The sequence below is a fragment of the Cydia splendana genome, chromosome 9 (assembly GCF_910591565.1).
Source record: "Cydia splendana chromosome 9, ilCydSple1.2, whole genome shotgun sequence".
In the NCBI taxonomy this organism is placed as follows: Eukaryota; Metazoa; Arthropoda; class Insecta; order Lepidoptera; family Tortricidae; genus Cydia; species Cydia splendana.
This window is the reverse complement of record NC_085968.1, coordinates 11,596,939-11,613,068: the sequence shown is the minus strand read 5'-3', so window position 1 is coordinate 11,613,068 and position 16,130 is coordinate 11,596,939. Positions and strand designations below refer to the sequence as shown.

At 38.4% G+C, this 16,130-nt stretch overlaps 1 protein-coding gene across 2 annotated transcripts in view; it reads left to right on the top strand.

Annotated features, from left to right (window-relative positions):
• LOC134793575 (27 kDa hemolymph protein-like) overlaps positions 1-16,071 on the top strand; it is a 33,297-nt gene extending 17,226 nt beyond the window's left edge. Inside the window, exons 1-7 of one of the 2 annotated variants that reach the window (XM_063765183.1) lie at positions 10,381-10,535; positions 12,412-12,521; positions 13,274-13,386; positions 14,322-14,485; positions 14,907-15,028; positions 15,496-15,627; positions 15,953-16,071. In XM_063765183.1, the coding sequence (XP_063621253.1) occupies positions 10,499-10,535; positions 12,412-12,521; positions 13,274-13,386; positions 14,322-14,485; positions 14,907-15,028; positions 15,496-15,627; positions 15,953-15,958 (684 nt within the window). In that variant the 5' untranslated portion in view covers positions 10,381-10,498 and the 3' untranslated portion in view covers positions 15,959-16,071. Of the gene's footprint in view, positions 1-10,380; positions 10,536-12,411; positions 12,522-13,273; positions 13,387-14,321; positions 14,486-14,906; positions 15,029-15,495; positions 15,628-15,952 lie in introns of those variants that run through there. The other variant, XM_063765184.1, reaches the window with a different exon arrangement.
• The last annotated feature ends 59 nt before the right edge of the window (positions 16,072-16,130 follow it).

The following is a 16,130-nucleotide window of genomic DNA, read 5'->3' as shown; positions in this document are numbered from 1 at the left end:
ACAAATGTATGGCAGTCGGGGTCAGCGTCGAGCGTGTACGCTTAGATCAGTGGTGGACAACATTTTTTCATGGCGGGCCAGAAAATTAAAAAAGTCCGAGGATGGCTGGAACTGCAGAAAAAATGCATATTGATTGTCATCTTGGCTAGGCCCCCGGGTCAGTTTCAATGCAATATGCTAGTAGCTGGATGCCCTGTAGATTTGCCACTTTTAATGTCACCGATTATCGTTTCAATGACGATTCGCGGATGCCTTTGGCAACGTTAAAGTTTGATGGAATATCACTATGATTATGAATACTTATTTGTATTTTTTTTTAATACCAAACTTTTACAACTTGTCACGATTACTTGAACAACTTTTGACTTAAAAACAATACGTCTAATCATTGAGTGCCAGAAACTAAAGGCTATACCTGTTTTATAGTTTTAACTAATAATGTATTTAAATATGTATTTTATATTAACCATGAAATGTGATACCTACGATAGCTTTTCATAGATCATACAATTTGTTACAATATATATTTACAATATTTATATAGGACTATGCCCCAGGTGACATTCGGCGCGATTCGGGAAATGAATTAGAGATTCACTAGATATGAAATACTAAAGATATTTGACGTTCCACGGCAAAAGGTACCTTATGGCGCCGCAATAATATTATTGCGGCGCTATGCGACGTAAGCGCCAGCCGCCGTAAGGTACCTTTTGCCATGGAACGTCACATATCTTTACTATTTCATATCTAGTGAATCTCTAATTCATTTCCCAAATTGCGCCGATTAGAGTTCGTCGAATGTAAATACCTACCTTCGTACATAAATAATAGAGAAACCATTTTATTCCGTCATTACTTTAGGTGCCTACACAGGGAAAAGAGAATTATTTAAATTTATTATTTTCATACCAGAAAGTGTACATTATTTGCAAATTACACATTGTATTTCTAATGAATAATAATGTCATAATGTTTTTACGTAAATTTCATAATTGGGAATCCATTCGTTTTGGGGTTTTAAAGAGTGTTAAGTGACTGACACTGATTAAGTAGTGCAATTCGAATTTGACTAGGCAGTTATTCTTGTTATGACTATTATCTGAGAATTGTTTTTTTTATAATTAACTGAAATACATAAATACTTATACCTCATATCGTATCAGGATCAGAAAGTCTTGTGTTGAATTTTCTTTATCATCTACCTCCTACCTACTACATCTACCTACCTACCTGCGAGACGGCTATATACTGCGAAAATCGAAAAAGTCTATGACTAATGGTCATCTCTATCGCTTTTACGACATTTGAGTGACAAGGGGGCAGATAGACAATTTTCGAATGTGGATGTTCGCCGTAATGTCTATTATAACTAGGTACCTACCTTCGTCGGTACAAAGTCGATGACGCCCCCTTTCCACTCGTAATAAACTATGTTGAAGGTACATTCACTGATTTCGATGACAACGACCCTAGCGATAGGTGTAGTAGGTCCGTCTAAGCTAGGGTTGCCCCGTACGCCGGGACAGGTCCGTGTTTGAAACTTGGCGTCTCGGTGTCCCCGCCAATAAGAAAATTCTCCCGGTGTGAAAGTAATAGAGGAATTAAGGACTGTATTCGTCATATTTATATTCGCACAACTTACATTTCGCACAGCGTTAGAAAGTCAGAAAATTTAAAAATAACATATTAATGCAACTGCAACGGCGGCGTGCGGTCCCCATACAAGTTGCAGTCGGGTTGCAGCCCGTCTGTACCGGCCTTAAATTTTTACATACACATTAACGGTAGCAAAGATATAATATCTATTCTCTTTGACGGTAGGTACCTAACGGTTTTATATTGCTAGAAGGATAATGAACTTAATGAAGTTAACTATGATATGTGTTGTAGAGATACCTACTTTGAACTTCCCATTTTTCCCCTAGGAGGTAGGAGAAATTAGGGAAAAATATACATACCTGGTCTACATAACGGATAAAAGGTTAGTTTTTACTAGTTAACTTATAAAAAACCTAAACTAACATCTAAACATTTGACCCATATTTTTTCACGAATATGTGTTCTTGTATTCGTGGGTTGATTATTTTTTACAAACGATTTACCTTATTTCGTCCCATTTGAGGAGTGTTTTTGTTTAAAAGGGCTTATTTTATTTTTGTATGGTGTTCATAGAGAAATAAGCCCTTTTGAAAAGACTCTCCTCATTTATCCTTTAAGGAAAAATAGAGTTTTGACAGTTAGTAGGTAGGTATATTAATAAAATAAAACATAACTCCTTTGGGGTTTTTAATCGCCAATTCAAACTAAAGTTTGTAACAATTGATATAAATTATGCAGTTTTATAAATACTTGAACGAAAACTATCTTCCTCAACCGAATAATCAGTAGATACCCACAATTAACGCACGACTGCGCTGGGGTCAAAAAGTTATCATCCTTATGAAAATCATTCAACTCGCTCGTGAGACACCGATAAGTAGATTTATTTCTTAACAAATAATATTTTATTAATACCATATCATCACAAAATATTAAACATTTTAATTTAATTTTAAAGAACTTTAATAATGTAAAACGTTGTGCCGCCTTCCTGCAAACTTTTTGATCCTGAGCGCTGGTCCTGGCGTGGTAGATCCTCCGTGCTTCGTATACAGGATATCTGACGGCAGCATTCTTAGTACAAATCTCTCTTCTACGGGTTTTTCAGGGTAAATACCCATAAAGGTATTTAATGGTGTCGTCTTCTCGTATGGTACGCTACCTGGCTCGTCGGGCAACGTGTCTCTGCCGTCAAATCCCGTAGGGGCGCTAGAAGCTATATCTCCCAGCACGAATACAGCCAAAACATTTATCACAGCCACTTTGGTTACACACGTTCTAAATGATCTCATTTTCTATTATTTATTTAACGATGACACAATTTACTCTGCTGCTGGCTTGAGACACGAGATCCCAGAGAGTCCGTTAATATTTATATGCGTAGTGTCGGACGGATTTACTAATAATATGTAAGTATATTACATTACGTTCGTATTTGTTATTAATTAGCTCTTATCATTCGTCCAAGCCGCGACAGGCGTATAAATTAAGACGCAGTAGGCAAATGCGATTGGCAAAACAGAACAATTCTTGGAAAAGGAAAATGTGTTCAGGAATAAACACATGATGTAACTTTTCCAAAGTCGATGTAACAACAGGTAGAGTTAGCTAAAATCAACTCTTTTTGCAACAATAACAACAACTAGGAAACATCCAATTTTTTCATTAAAATATTATCATTTCTATTGTTTTAAGTATGGCATTTGCCGGGAATGTAGAAGACGGTCGACCCCAGGGCACTCTTGTACCTGATATGAGTCCGGATATCCGGATATGGAGTCCTTGGCCACTTTTTCTTTCGTATAATTTATAGTTTTGTCATTTAATTTACTAAGATCTTTATCTTCATATTATTGCTAAAATTACATAAGCACGCCGACCAGAAATTATTCTTAAACGGGACAAGTGCAAGAAGTTTCACGAGCTGTCTACGTGCGTGATGGCTGCGATTCGTAGCCCTGGATCGCAGCCATCACGCCGCCAGGCCGCCACAAACATGACCGAGGCGCCGCTGTTCAGATGCGCCAAGAACGAGTCGGCCTGCGATACTGTTGTGTTGTGTGTGTGTCAGCATATAGTAGCGAATAAGTCTACATGTTAAAAGTATTATCTAATTCATTATCAAATTGTTTGAAAAAAAATCACAGATTTCGTGCCTCACACGACTATCGAGCACATTGGAAATGAATCTACGGAATTCGAAAAAATATTGTCGCTGAGCGACGAGAAAGTCTGGATAAGGAAAAGGTTACAAAATAAAACTACAACGTTGAATGATAATTATTTTATTCTTAGATTAACATAAGTATCCTGGACATAACGCATGTGAACAAACAAATTGCAAAATTTCCACACGCGTATCGAAGTTTGAATAATTGTCGCCGTGGCGCATAAGTATAGGTACATATTTCATTTTTCTATTAATAAGCAGGATATATTAATGTTCAAAGTACAAGAAAATTATTACACGGCAAATCCGTAGTCAACTCGAGAAGTGGTAACCACATCGCCGTTATCGTCACTCGAGTCTTGATCGGCAGCGGCCCATTTGTTGCAAGATATGAAATTTTCTTGACAGCAGTTTGACGCGACGAGAGATGACCATAACAGCGTTTGTCTATGTTGCACCAAACCTGAGTTCCAATAGGTACTACCAGGGTTCAGCATCAGCTATCTTAGGTAATGCTCTACCATGTGATCATCATGACGAATCGGATGTCCAAAACAGCGCGTGCCTAGGTTGCACCAAACCTGAGTTCCGCTAGGTACAACCAGGGTTCAGCATCAGCTCTATCTTGGGTACTACTCTCCTAAGTGCTCATCAAGACGAGTCGGATGACCAACACAGCGTGTGCCTATGTTGCAACAAACCTGAGTTCCTTTAGGTACAGCCAGGGTTCAGCATCAGCTCTATCTTGGGTACTACTCTCCTAAGTGCTCATCGAGACGAGTCGGATGACCAAAACAGCGTGTGCTTATGTTGTATTAAACCCGAGCTCTACTAGGTACTGCCAGGGTTCAGCATCAGTTATCTGCTAGCAGCCGCCAGCAACTTGCTGAGGTGAGACTATTTCGTGGCACTTTCTCTTTTTTATGTTTCTCTGTATAAGTTTTTATTTTGTGTTTGTGCTCACGAATAAAATTATTTCTATTTCTATTTCTATCTCTACCTCTACCTCTACCTCTACCTCTACCTATACCTCTACCTCTACCTCTATCTCTATCTCTATTTCTATTTCCACCGCCACAAGAATGCATAGATTGTCGAATAGTGAGTTGAACACGTTATCTACGCCCGTCTCAAACAGGATAGATAGAGTTAGACCAAGAAAAATCTGCAGCGATTTTGATAGCCCACGCAGTGCAAGTGTTATTCTGCCGTCATAATCCCGATAATTTACAACAAACACCGATAACAACCTCTGCGAAACATGAAGTCATAAATGTCATGTGAAAAATGTCGTTCTGACTTTTTGACTATTTTAAGGTTAGGTTACAGGGCAAACCCTTAACCCCATCGTCTTTGTTTTAGGCTCAAATTCTAGCTGACTAAATTGTCCAGAGCCGTTTTTCTTAAATTTTTGATATCATTCTTCGTTTCCAAATTATCGAGCACCAAAATCAAAAATTCGGAAAAAATTGAATTTTATTTTCACTATTTCGACCATAACTTTTTTCGTTTTTGACTTTCTCGAATAATTATTTTTGCACCTTACAGCTCTCGTGATTATGCGTCTTTTGAGCCTTTTTTTAATATCATATCATATCTTCCAGATGGAAGCACAAGTTAACTCTGCCAAAATCCAACTTTGGTATTATTTCAAAAAAATGTTTACTTTATGGCAATAAAGGTATATAATAAGTTACCTGATGATCTAAAAAACAAACCAACCACATTGTTCAAACATTATTTAGATTCTTACCTACTTAAGCATTGTTTTTATAGTGTAAAAGAGTTTCTGGATCAAACTGATTAGCTTCATAGTTTAGCTGTTTGATTGTACCTAGTTATATTTTAATATATTGTGTAAACCAAAGATATATATGTAAGAATTAGATATAAGTAAAAATATTTGTACACCGACTTCACGGTAGAATATGATGGAACTTGCATTCATTCTAATTTAAGATCACATCAATGTACCATATTCTGACAAATAAATACATTTCATTTCATTTCATTTTTCATTTCACAACTTTCCGAGATATAAGGGGATCGCACGTTTTCGTGAAATCGGACCCTATATACTGGAGCGAACGAAAAGACATTTCCAATGTCAAAAGTGACTCTCAGTATGGTAAACAATTAGAGTTGTGCCAGACACATTTATTTATAACCCGGCCTATAAAGGATGACTCACGTTAGACCGGGCCGGGTCCGGGCCGGAGCTTCCTGGGCTTACTTTTCGATGACAGATGACCGATGATCAATGCTGTTCATAGAAAACGAAATGCCGGTAGCTCCGGCCCGGTCTAACGTGAGTCATCTTTAAAAGTGTAGAGATATATCCCTACTTGTAAAGCTTTATTGGTACCATCGCGCACACTGTTAACTGCACATCGATGGACGGCATGCCTTTTGTAATAAGGTCCACCTATGGACGCCTGCGACCCTGACTTTACATCCTTACTCACTTATTACAAACCTACTCTTAGGCCCATTTGCACCATCCCACTAAACCGGGGTTAAGCGGTTAAGCCAGCGTAAAATTGTACCGGTAACCATGGTAACTTCAGGTTTAACCAGTTAACCCCGGGTTAGGTGAATGGTGCAAGTGGTGCTTAGAGAGTCATTTAATCCTCAGCAGCAATGTTTTGTTTTTAATAGGGAATATTACGCAAAACTCTGCGTAGAGGGCGTCACTAGCTCAATCACATGGCCTACCGCGAAACACGACAATCGAAAGTTCGGTTTCTGCCTCTCTATCACTCTTGCCTATTCGATCGATAGAGAGTAGAGAGGCAGATAACGAAATTGTCAAAAAACTGTTTAAGGCCTAGTAAGTATAAGTTACTCTATGGTTTACTTTAGTGCTGCACTCTGGCGGCATAACATTGCAGTAATACTCCCTAACCTTAGAAAACCCTGGTTACTACATACAAGGGATTCTTGCTTCGTAGGAATCAGTAGGAATATACTGAGTGTAATTTTAATTTTAAATTAGTTCATGTAAAAACAATGATATTTTAACTAATAAATGTTTATTACTTTCAATTTATGTTGACATTGTATAACTAGGTAGTGTGATTGATATAGTTATTGGCTACTACATAGTAGTTCCTAACAAATCAGAAAAAAACAAGCGAAAAGAATAAGTCTTATTGTTAGGAATGGCGAATTACTATGTAGTGGTCAATAAGTAATAACTATAGCAGACACCCACTACCCCTACCTGCAAGAAATAAAACGCTTTTTTGTTTTATTATTAAGAAAGCATCTAATATGTACATGATGTAACTTTGTATTTCATTTTTCATCGGGAATCCTAAAAATCCTATAAGAAATGATGTTCTCGTAAAAATAGTAGTTTGTGTTACAAGGGATCAAAATCATATATTTCCGTCAAGGGCGTACATTGAATCCTGAATGAAGCGATAGATTCTACAATAGAATCCCGAACGTAGTGAGGGATTCTAAAGTAGAATCCTGAGCTCTAATGAGGGATTCAAGTGTTAACGCCCAAGACGAAATAATTTTGATACCGTGTGACACATACTGCTTTTCACATCAACTATGAGGAAAATAAAAAAAATCTTAGTGTTGACACTACAGTGTTGCCACTTTTTAATTTCTATTATGTTTTCCCAGGCTGTACATACGATGTTCATAGTTAATTATATTAATATTTTATACTGGCAATGAAAGAAATCTAGAGTCACTCCTGTACCTAAGAGTGGTTCAAGTACGGAAGTAGAAACGTATAGACCCATAGCGGTCCTGTCTGTCTTTGGCAAGCTTTTTGAATCGATGATAGACTGTCAAATTAGTCATCAGATTTCTACCCAGCTTGCTAACGGCCAGCACGGGTTCCGTAGGGGACGCTCGACTTCCACCAACCACACAGTTTTTGTGGACTATGCCGCTGCAGAGATGGACTCGGGCCGCCAGGTCGACGCGGCGTATTTTGATTTTAAGAAGGCGTTTGACCTTGTTGATAATGACATCCTCTTGCAGAAGTGTGCTTCCCTAGGTTTCTCGCCAAAGCTTCTTAAATTCTTCGCAAGCTACTTAAGGGATCGGTCTCAGGTGGTCAAGGTTGCTGGATGCGAGTCAAAGCCGTATTTCACCCGATCCGGAGTGAGCCAAGGAAGCACCTTAGGCCCGACACAATTCATGATCATGATAAATGACCTGCCGGACGTTGTAGCCACTGCCAAGTGTTTATTGTTTGCAGACGACCTCAAACTCTTCCTGAGTGTTGGCGAAGCAAGCGACTGTGAGGCGCTGCAGCGTGATATAGATGCGGTGGCTAAATGGAGTGAAGTCAATAAATTACATTTTAATGTCTCCAAATGTAAAACTATCACTTTTAACAGAATCCGCAAGCCGATAAATGCATCATACACTCTGCATGGTATCCGATTGGAGCGCGTCACAGAGATTTGTGACCTTGGACTAACGCTTGACAGGGAACTTAACTTCCGGCAACATATCACTACCATATGTCTGAAGTCGAGCAAAACACTAGGATTTATCATGAGGATGGCATACCAGTTTCCTAATCCTAATGTTGCCATAAGGCTTTACAATGCATACGTTCGCAGCAGACTGGAATTTGGCGCTATAGTTTGGGATCCCCATGAATCAAAATATATCCTAAATATAGAGAAAATACAACGCAAATTTGCTAGGTTTATATACAGACGTAAATATGGATACTACCCCTATATGTATCCGTCACTATTTGTTTCGGCTATGGTAGGGTTGGACACTCTGGAATTGAGAAGGAAGTTGCTGCTCATAGTACACTACTACCAGCTTCTAAATTATAGAGTTGACAATCCGAGTGTGTTGGGGCAGATAGGACTGCACGTCCCCATTCTAAAGCGCGGAGGTGGCGCTGCGGTGGAGCCGCGGCGACGCCCGCACCCGTTCGCGCGGAGCGTTGCGCGCACTCGACGGGGTGATAATGCTCCCACGCGTAGAGCACTTCTGCTGCTGAACAATCTGTACATGCAGGTTGCTGATGCAGATATATTCCACGACAGTATGGGTGTTTTCGTGAGACGTGTTAGGCTGTATCTTGGCAATTGCAGAGCTATATAGGTAGGCAATTAATTCAAACTTGACATGATTTATATATTATTATGATGGTATTATATTTGACTTACTTATATAAAATAAAATTAATGATTTCTTATAATGTTAACTCGTAAATTATTTATAATGTAATTTAATAATATGGCTGTATATATGTTAGAAATAAGGTTTGAATTATTCTTTGACATGCATGTATTAATATAATGTAATTTAATGTTAATTATTGTAGTATGTAAGTGCTTTGGTCTAGAACTGCATATTTGGAAATAAATAATAAATAAAAATGTCCTTGAACAGAAAAGTGCCACTTTGATCCCTCCTAGCAGGGAAGAAAAATCCATTTTCTGATTAGGTGATGTGAAATATATATACTCGTACCATACCAACCTACATATATAATGTCAAGATATTCCATGCAGCTATCAGAAAGCGACGTCGGGTCACCGTCAGATCACAATACAGTCGTTATGCTGCCGTCGATTTGGGGGTGTATTCTTAACGTAGGTGATAATGCACGTATATACACGGTGGCGAAAAAATAACTGCATTCCCGTTGCCAGGGAGGTTTTGGGATTATACTGAGCAACTTTTACTAAACTGGGACCAACCCCGAAATCGCGAAAAAAAATTTACCCTCCCATAGAAAATGGACCAGCCAAAATGTATGAAAATGCCAAAATTTTTCGCGATTTCAGAGTTGGTCCCATAGTAAAAATTGCTCAGTATAATCCTAAAACCTCCCTGGCAACGGGAATGCAATATGATGATTATTCAGTTATGGATGATTTATCTAAGATGTATGTATTTGATTTGCAAGTGTAGGTATGTGGATTGGCAACTGTATCGCATGTTATGCAGGTAATGCGTTTCTGTTAATGTTTAGTTGCTTTACCTAGTTGGGTAGAATGGGTAGGTAATATGACAGAAGAGGCATCAAGATCTTGGGGCCAATTCGAACGTAGGTACATTTTGATATCTAAATTATGTACCTATACTTACCTCCCCTGAGGGATTCAAAAGGGAATTGACACTTATAAGTTGTTTAAATAGGTATTGAACAACTTTTCAACACGAACGGAATCGCGGGGAGTGGCTAATAGTATCTTATAGGTAATTAGGTACCTTTAAACGAGAGATTCTTGTATAAGTATATATTTATTTATTTATTTATATATTTCGGGGATCTCGGAAACGGCTCTAACGATTTCGATGAAATTTGCTATATGAGGGTTTTCTGGGGCGAAAAATCGATCTTATCTCTGGGAAAACGCGCATTTTTCAGTTTTTATATGTTTTCCAAGCAAAGCTCGGTCTCCAAGACATTGCATATAAATTAGAAAACAGACATTGTAGTCAATACGAACACAAGAAACAACAAATACGGACAAACATTTCTGCATTAATTATCTCAGATCATTAAAAGTCCAACACTGTTATTATCACTTATTATATTACCTTTTAAGATTCAAATTGATTATTTATACAAGAAGTCACAAACATTCCTTATCGCGCGTTAGAATAGTCACCCCCGTGACTCAATGTGCGTATATATAGTGACCTAGGAGCCACTGAGCTTCTCAGTTGTCACTATTAAGTCTTGTCTTCAACATACGCGTGTTCTAACCATACAATAAGATGTTGAGATACGTTTTCGTTGTTGTCCTGGCCGTGGGTAAGTTTAGATGTTGTTGTTGTGTGTGTTGTTTGTTGTTTAAGTGTTGTTTTTAATAGGATTTGTTTTTAAAGCTATTCCGTTTCTATGGTAGGTACATTGCTTGTAGGTAAAAGTTTTTCAGATCTGCAAAGGGCATAGGTTAAGTACATACTTAATCTTAAGAATAAATAATTCAAAAAAATGTCTACCTATTGAAGAAATCTAGTTACTACGATACTAAGTAATCTTCTCTTTTACAAAAAGTTAAGCATTAATACCTATAAATAAATAACGCTTACAAACGATGTTTACTTTAATATTTAACACCGTAACAAACCGTACAAAAACAAGTGCTGCCACCACGTATAACAACTAAATTATTAATGAGAAAAGCCGTTGAAAGACAATAGTAGACAGCGCTCTCCTAGATTCCATAAAAGCTAATTACCATCCAAATATGCCACCTCGCAACTTTTTTCTATACACATTAAGCACCAAAACAATGCATCCTTATACAACTTTTCAAATAGAATTTAGTATCTTTTAAAACTGCGACTGATATATTATCTAATGTCTACCTTAATATTTTTGTGGGTTAGTACATTTTAAAAATAAACTCGCATATGCATAATGTGGATGCATGGCTATCTAAAGCCACTCAAGGCGTCCCCTCTTCCTGTCGCCGGTCAACCTATTTACCAATTTACCTTGTCAAGTCGGCTTAGCGACCGCCACAACTGTTTTTTGATCCCATTTCTATCACACTCCTATCCAGCAGGCAAATTCGACTTGTTTTGATAATAATTCGTGACATAATGACATTGTTATGTTAACATTGTTAATTGTTAACAACATTCACAAAAAGTGACTTAAATACTCCAGTGAACTATTTTTATATCTTTTTAAAAAGTGATATGTGCCTAAGTGCGAATTAAAGTGGACGTAGGTAATGCCTACATATTATAAGATTATAACTGTTCTACTAAATACGTGGCAAATTATGTTGTCTGCGATATGAAGTAAGTACAATAAAACTATGTTGAATTGCGCCTCAGAACGAGCTTACGACGATTAAGTATGATTATCCTATATAAAAATATATAGGTAAATAGGTACTTCAAGTTTTACCCGGCATAAAATACTGTTATAATTTATTTATTTATTTACAAACTTAGCATTATAGTTACAGTATCAATGCGTTTAATACCTATTTGTACCTACTTATCATTTTCGCAATATATGTACAATGAAAACAACTTCCCGCTTTAAAAAAATAGCTTTATTAAGGACCAACGTTAGCAATGTGACTTTTAATACTTGTTTTCCCCTTTTCAAACAAGTATTATTTCAAAGGCGACGCACAGACTATACCTACCCAATGACTGAGGACCAATCGTTATTCGCAGTAGGGTCTCTGTGAACTGGCTACTTGCTTTGAAAATAAATACATGTCACACATGTAGGGTTGACGACATCCGGTTGACACGTTTCACTAAATAGAGGTTGCGAGGTCAAGAGATATTAAGTTAGCCGGGATTGTTATGACAGTAAACAATGCGATAACGATGTAGTTAGTAACAATATACATAATGTGCATTACAAGCCAAATTGGAGTTTATGATAATAGTGGCGTGATACTCATTTAAAATGCTGATTTAAAACAAACACAATACTTACGTAGAATACAATACAAATACTCTTTATTGCACACCTCAATAGAAGAAAACAATACAAAAGAAAGCAGAAATAAAGCAGAGGTAATATAAACAATATGCGGGCTTCCAGACAACCTTTGGGTAGCGGAAAATAGATTTACATAATGTCAGTAGGTGATGCAAATGTTTACTACTTACTATGACGAATAACTAAACTAACAAGTCACCAACATTGACAGGAGTGCTCGGAGAATACCAGGTCACGGAAGAACAGCGGCAACAAGTCAGAACTGCCATCGGCGAGGTCTGCAAGAAGGCTAACGCTGAAGACAAGGCGTCAGACGTCCAGGTAGGAAAATACTTATTTGTCTTACGAGGGGTTGATCGTCTTTTAACTCCTCGTGCCCGATTGATACCCGAACAAAACTGAAAAATTGAGCTTTGCAAGGGTTTCAAGGTACGATGGTTAAACAAACTTTGCTACCGAGTGAAATATTTTTCACCACACCAACGCGAGGAAAATACGAGTACTAACCGTAAAACATTACAAATCAAATCTAAATGAACGCTATTAGATATTTCTCATCCAAAATCATCATTCTACCACCAGCCAACATGAGGAAACAACTCAAATTTTGCATTAAATTATTTTCCCACTCTTGTGGATAAAATGCAACTGTCTCATCAGTTTTTGAAGAATATAGAGAGCCTCTACCTGGAGGTTTTCAGAAAAAATGGTACCATTTACTTTTTTTCGAAAAACCATCTAGTTTTGGGTTATTTAGACTCAGAGTCACGAGTACTATTGAATGAGAAAAAGAAAAAAAGTGTCCCCAATTTTTCATACAAATTTTGGGTGTCAGTTTAGTAACGGTCCATACCAAATGTATGTAAAAATGCGTTACAAAACTGAAATTTTTTTGGAACACATTTTTCTTTTTAAAAATCGATAGTCTTCGTGATTCTGAGTAGAAATAAGCCAACAGTTGATGGATTTTCGAAAAAAAGTAAAAGGTAATTACTTTTAAGTGAACGTATTGGGATGGTGAAAAAATCAAGTTCATTGAAAGCCTTAAATGTATAATATTAATGTTGTTTCAGGCTGCCGTTCATGCGTTCGCGGAATGTCTGAAGGGCCTCTTTAACATTGACCAAATCAAAACAGAAATCGAGGAGGCGAAGCCTAATGGTGCCCTCGACGAGGTCTTTAAGAAGTAAGTATATGCCGTGCCCCGGACGCCAGGCGACCGCGATTATTTAAGCGAAATTGAACTTTACGGAGTCCCGCGTAAGTCCATTGTGTATTGCATTGGCGAAGCTGACGGCTGTGGCCATCGTTGGAGTCCGTGGCAAGACTTTCCGATTATGGCCACAGTCGACTGTGGCGGTCAAAAGGTTTTAAAGCACGGCGTACGAGCATACGGCGTGCCTCGATGGTTTTAGTTGTATACTGGGCGCAAAAATATGTTGGCAAAATTTTAACGGAATACTTTCTTACTTACACGTCTTTTATACCTACAAACAAACAGAAAATGGCAAATTGGGTTCAGCAATGTGTGCAGTAAGGTAAAGGCTTTGAATCAGCATTTTATTGCAATTCGTAAGCGACGCAAATTGCAACGCTGATATTCTGCCAAGGCCTTAGGAAGTAACTTTTTTAAGAGTCACAACTCTCACGAACCTAGTAGACGTCGCCATACAATCGAAGTCACATTCTCATCCCAAAACAATAGCTATTGTTTTGAATGTTATGTTATCGAAAATAAAAATTCTCATTACTTTTAGCCAACCCAACCCGTTGTCTTCCGCTAGTGTTTGGAGTTAAATCGAAACATTTAGTACCTATACCTACAACATTTCCGTCTTCATCGCTTTAAAATTAAATGGTTGACAGTTCTCAACCGTGCGAACTTGTGCCTCGCACAGCTAAACTGTCGAATGAACTGAGGCATGCGGTATTTTCGGACCGTTGTGACCTTCAAACCTTCAGAAAAGAGCGTACTCCTATCTTAAATTTCGGCAACGCACTTACAACCCCTCGTGTTGCGGCATCAGGCGATTCGTCTGCACCCAATGCAATAACTACTGTCTCAATTTAGGAAAGCGATCCTTCTACAAACTTTAAGTACTTGATTTTTCCTTTCTGCAGGTACTGCGCGAAATCTCCGCAGCTGAAGGCGTGCATCAACACCGCTATCTCCGGCGTGACGCCGTGCGTGCCAAGCGACCTGCGCGTACATCTGCCCACCGCCTCCAACGCCACCGATCAGATCATCGACTTCGTTTGCTACAAGGATGGCGACAGGATCGCTTGTGAGTACCTACAGTACCTATCGTAAAATCTTCTCATCTGAAGGCGTGCATCAACACCGCTATCACCGGCGTGACGCCGTGCAGACACAACAACCTGCTGCACGTACATTTGCCTACCGCCTGCAATGAGAATCTGTTTTTAGTCGAGTACGAATGAATCTGTTTTTGGTGATTTATTTTCGCATTCATATTTGTTACACTCACTTGCACTCATTGTTGAACATAAGCTCGACTCTTTCTCTTTCGCTGTGCGGGAGCTCGTTAGCCCATGCACATGTGCACACACACGACTAAAGAGCAATAACTGTACAATTTGTACCTACAATTTAAGGGCTTCAATTTTTAAAGTCATATAACCTGTATGGAGTTATAATATCACTCTGATAAGGGCCAGATGTAATTGTAAAGTTGCATTTTACAGTGTTTATCGCTGAGGACGGCCCCAAGTGTTTCCAAGAGAAAGCGGAGGACATCAAGGCTTGTGCTGAGAAGATCAAGGGAGGCATCACCTCCGTCGACGAAGCCAAGGCACTCTCTACTGAGGTACCACTATACTTGGATTACAGGTTTATTCTTTATTGTGTGGAGGAGGCCGTCTATAAGGGAAGAACTTCTTTAAGCTGTTTCGTCCCTTTAACTCCAGCCTTTTCATTTGCACACATAGATTACTCCATTTACAGAAGGTTGGTAGAGCAGGAGTGAAGTTCTTCGTTTCTCCCTGTGTCTGAGCGATGTACGTTTACAAATACAAGAGGTCTAACCCTATAACGTTTTTCTGGAAATCAATTGTCTTCTTTAGGACAAAAAGTTAACATTTAGTTTGACTGTAAAGTGATATATCAATCTCACTTATCTTCCTATACAACGAAGGCTTTTCTTCACACATGTACAGTCGACGTCAAAGATATGTTTACATTTTTCACCTTATTATAAGGGAGTAAGGTGCAAGCCCATATAATAAAATATATCTTCTACGTCGACTGTACCTAATCAAAACTGTTTGTGTGCAGAACAAATGCAAGAAGTTTGACGAGCTGTCAACGTGCGTGGTGTCTAAACTGGAAACCTGCGAAAACTCGACCCCTGCGAACATGGCCGAGTCACTGTTCAAATTCGTGAAGAAGGCATCACCCTGCAACACGGTTAGTATCTACTTCTTTTTACCGTAGTATCTACTTCTTTTTTTTTACCGTTGTTGTGAAGATCCGGGACAATTTTTGGCTTAATCTGTCCGTTTGTGGTGTGGACGCAAAACTGAAATTGAAGGACAATTTGGCTCATGGGCGTCATCAAGACACATACACATAGAGAACAAAATGTCTCAACTAAATGTATGCCCCCTCCCCCAGCCCATTAGCTGGCGACGCCCTTGGTACCTATGTGTGGAAATTGTCTCGTATCTGTCTTGGTATCGTGCAATAAAGATTTAATAAACAAAATATTAATTACATGTCATTTCTTCCGCAGAAATAAGGAGAACCCAACGACACAGGCTGTGATACGCAAGAATGCAAAGACGTGCCATGAAAACCATAAACAAAATTTATTAAGAAAATAAATTGAATTAAATCCCCTCATACAAATAGCTTGGTTTCATAACCAATGTTTTATATTATCATTATAGTTACCTTCCCATTCCTAAACA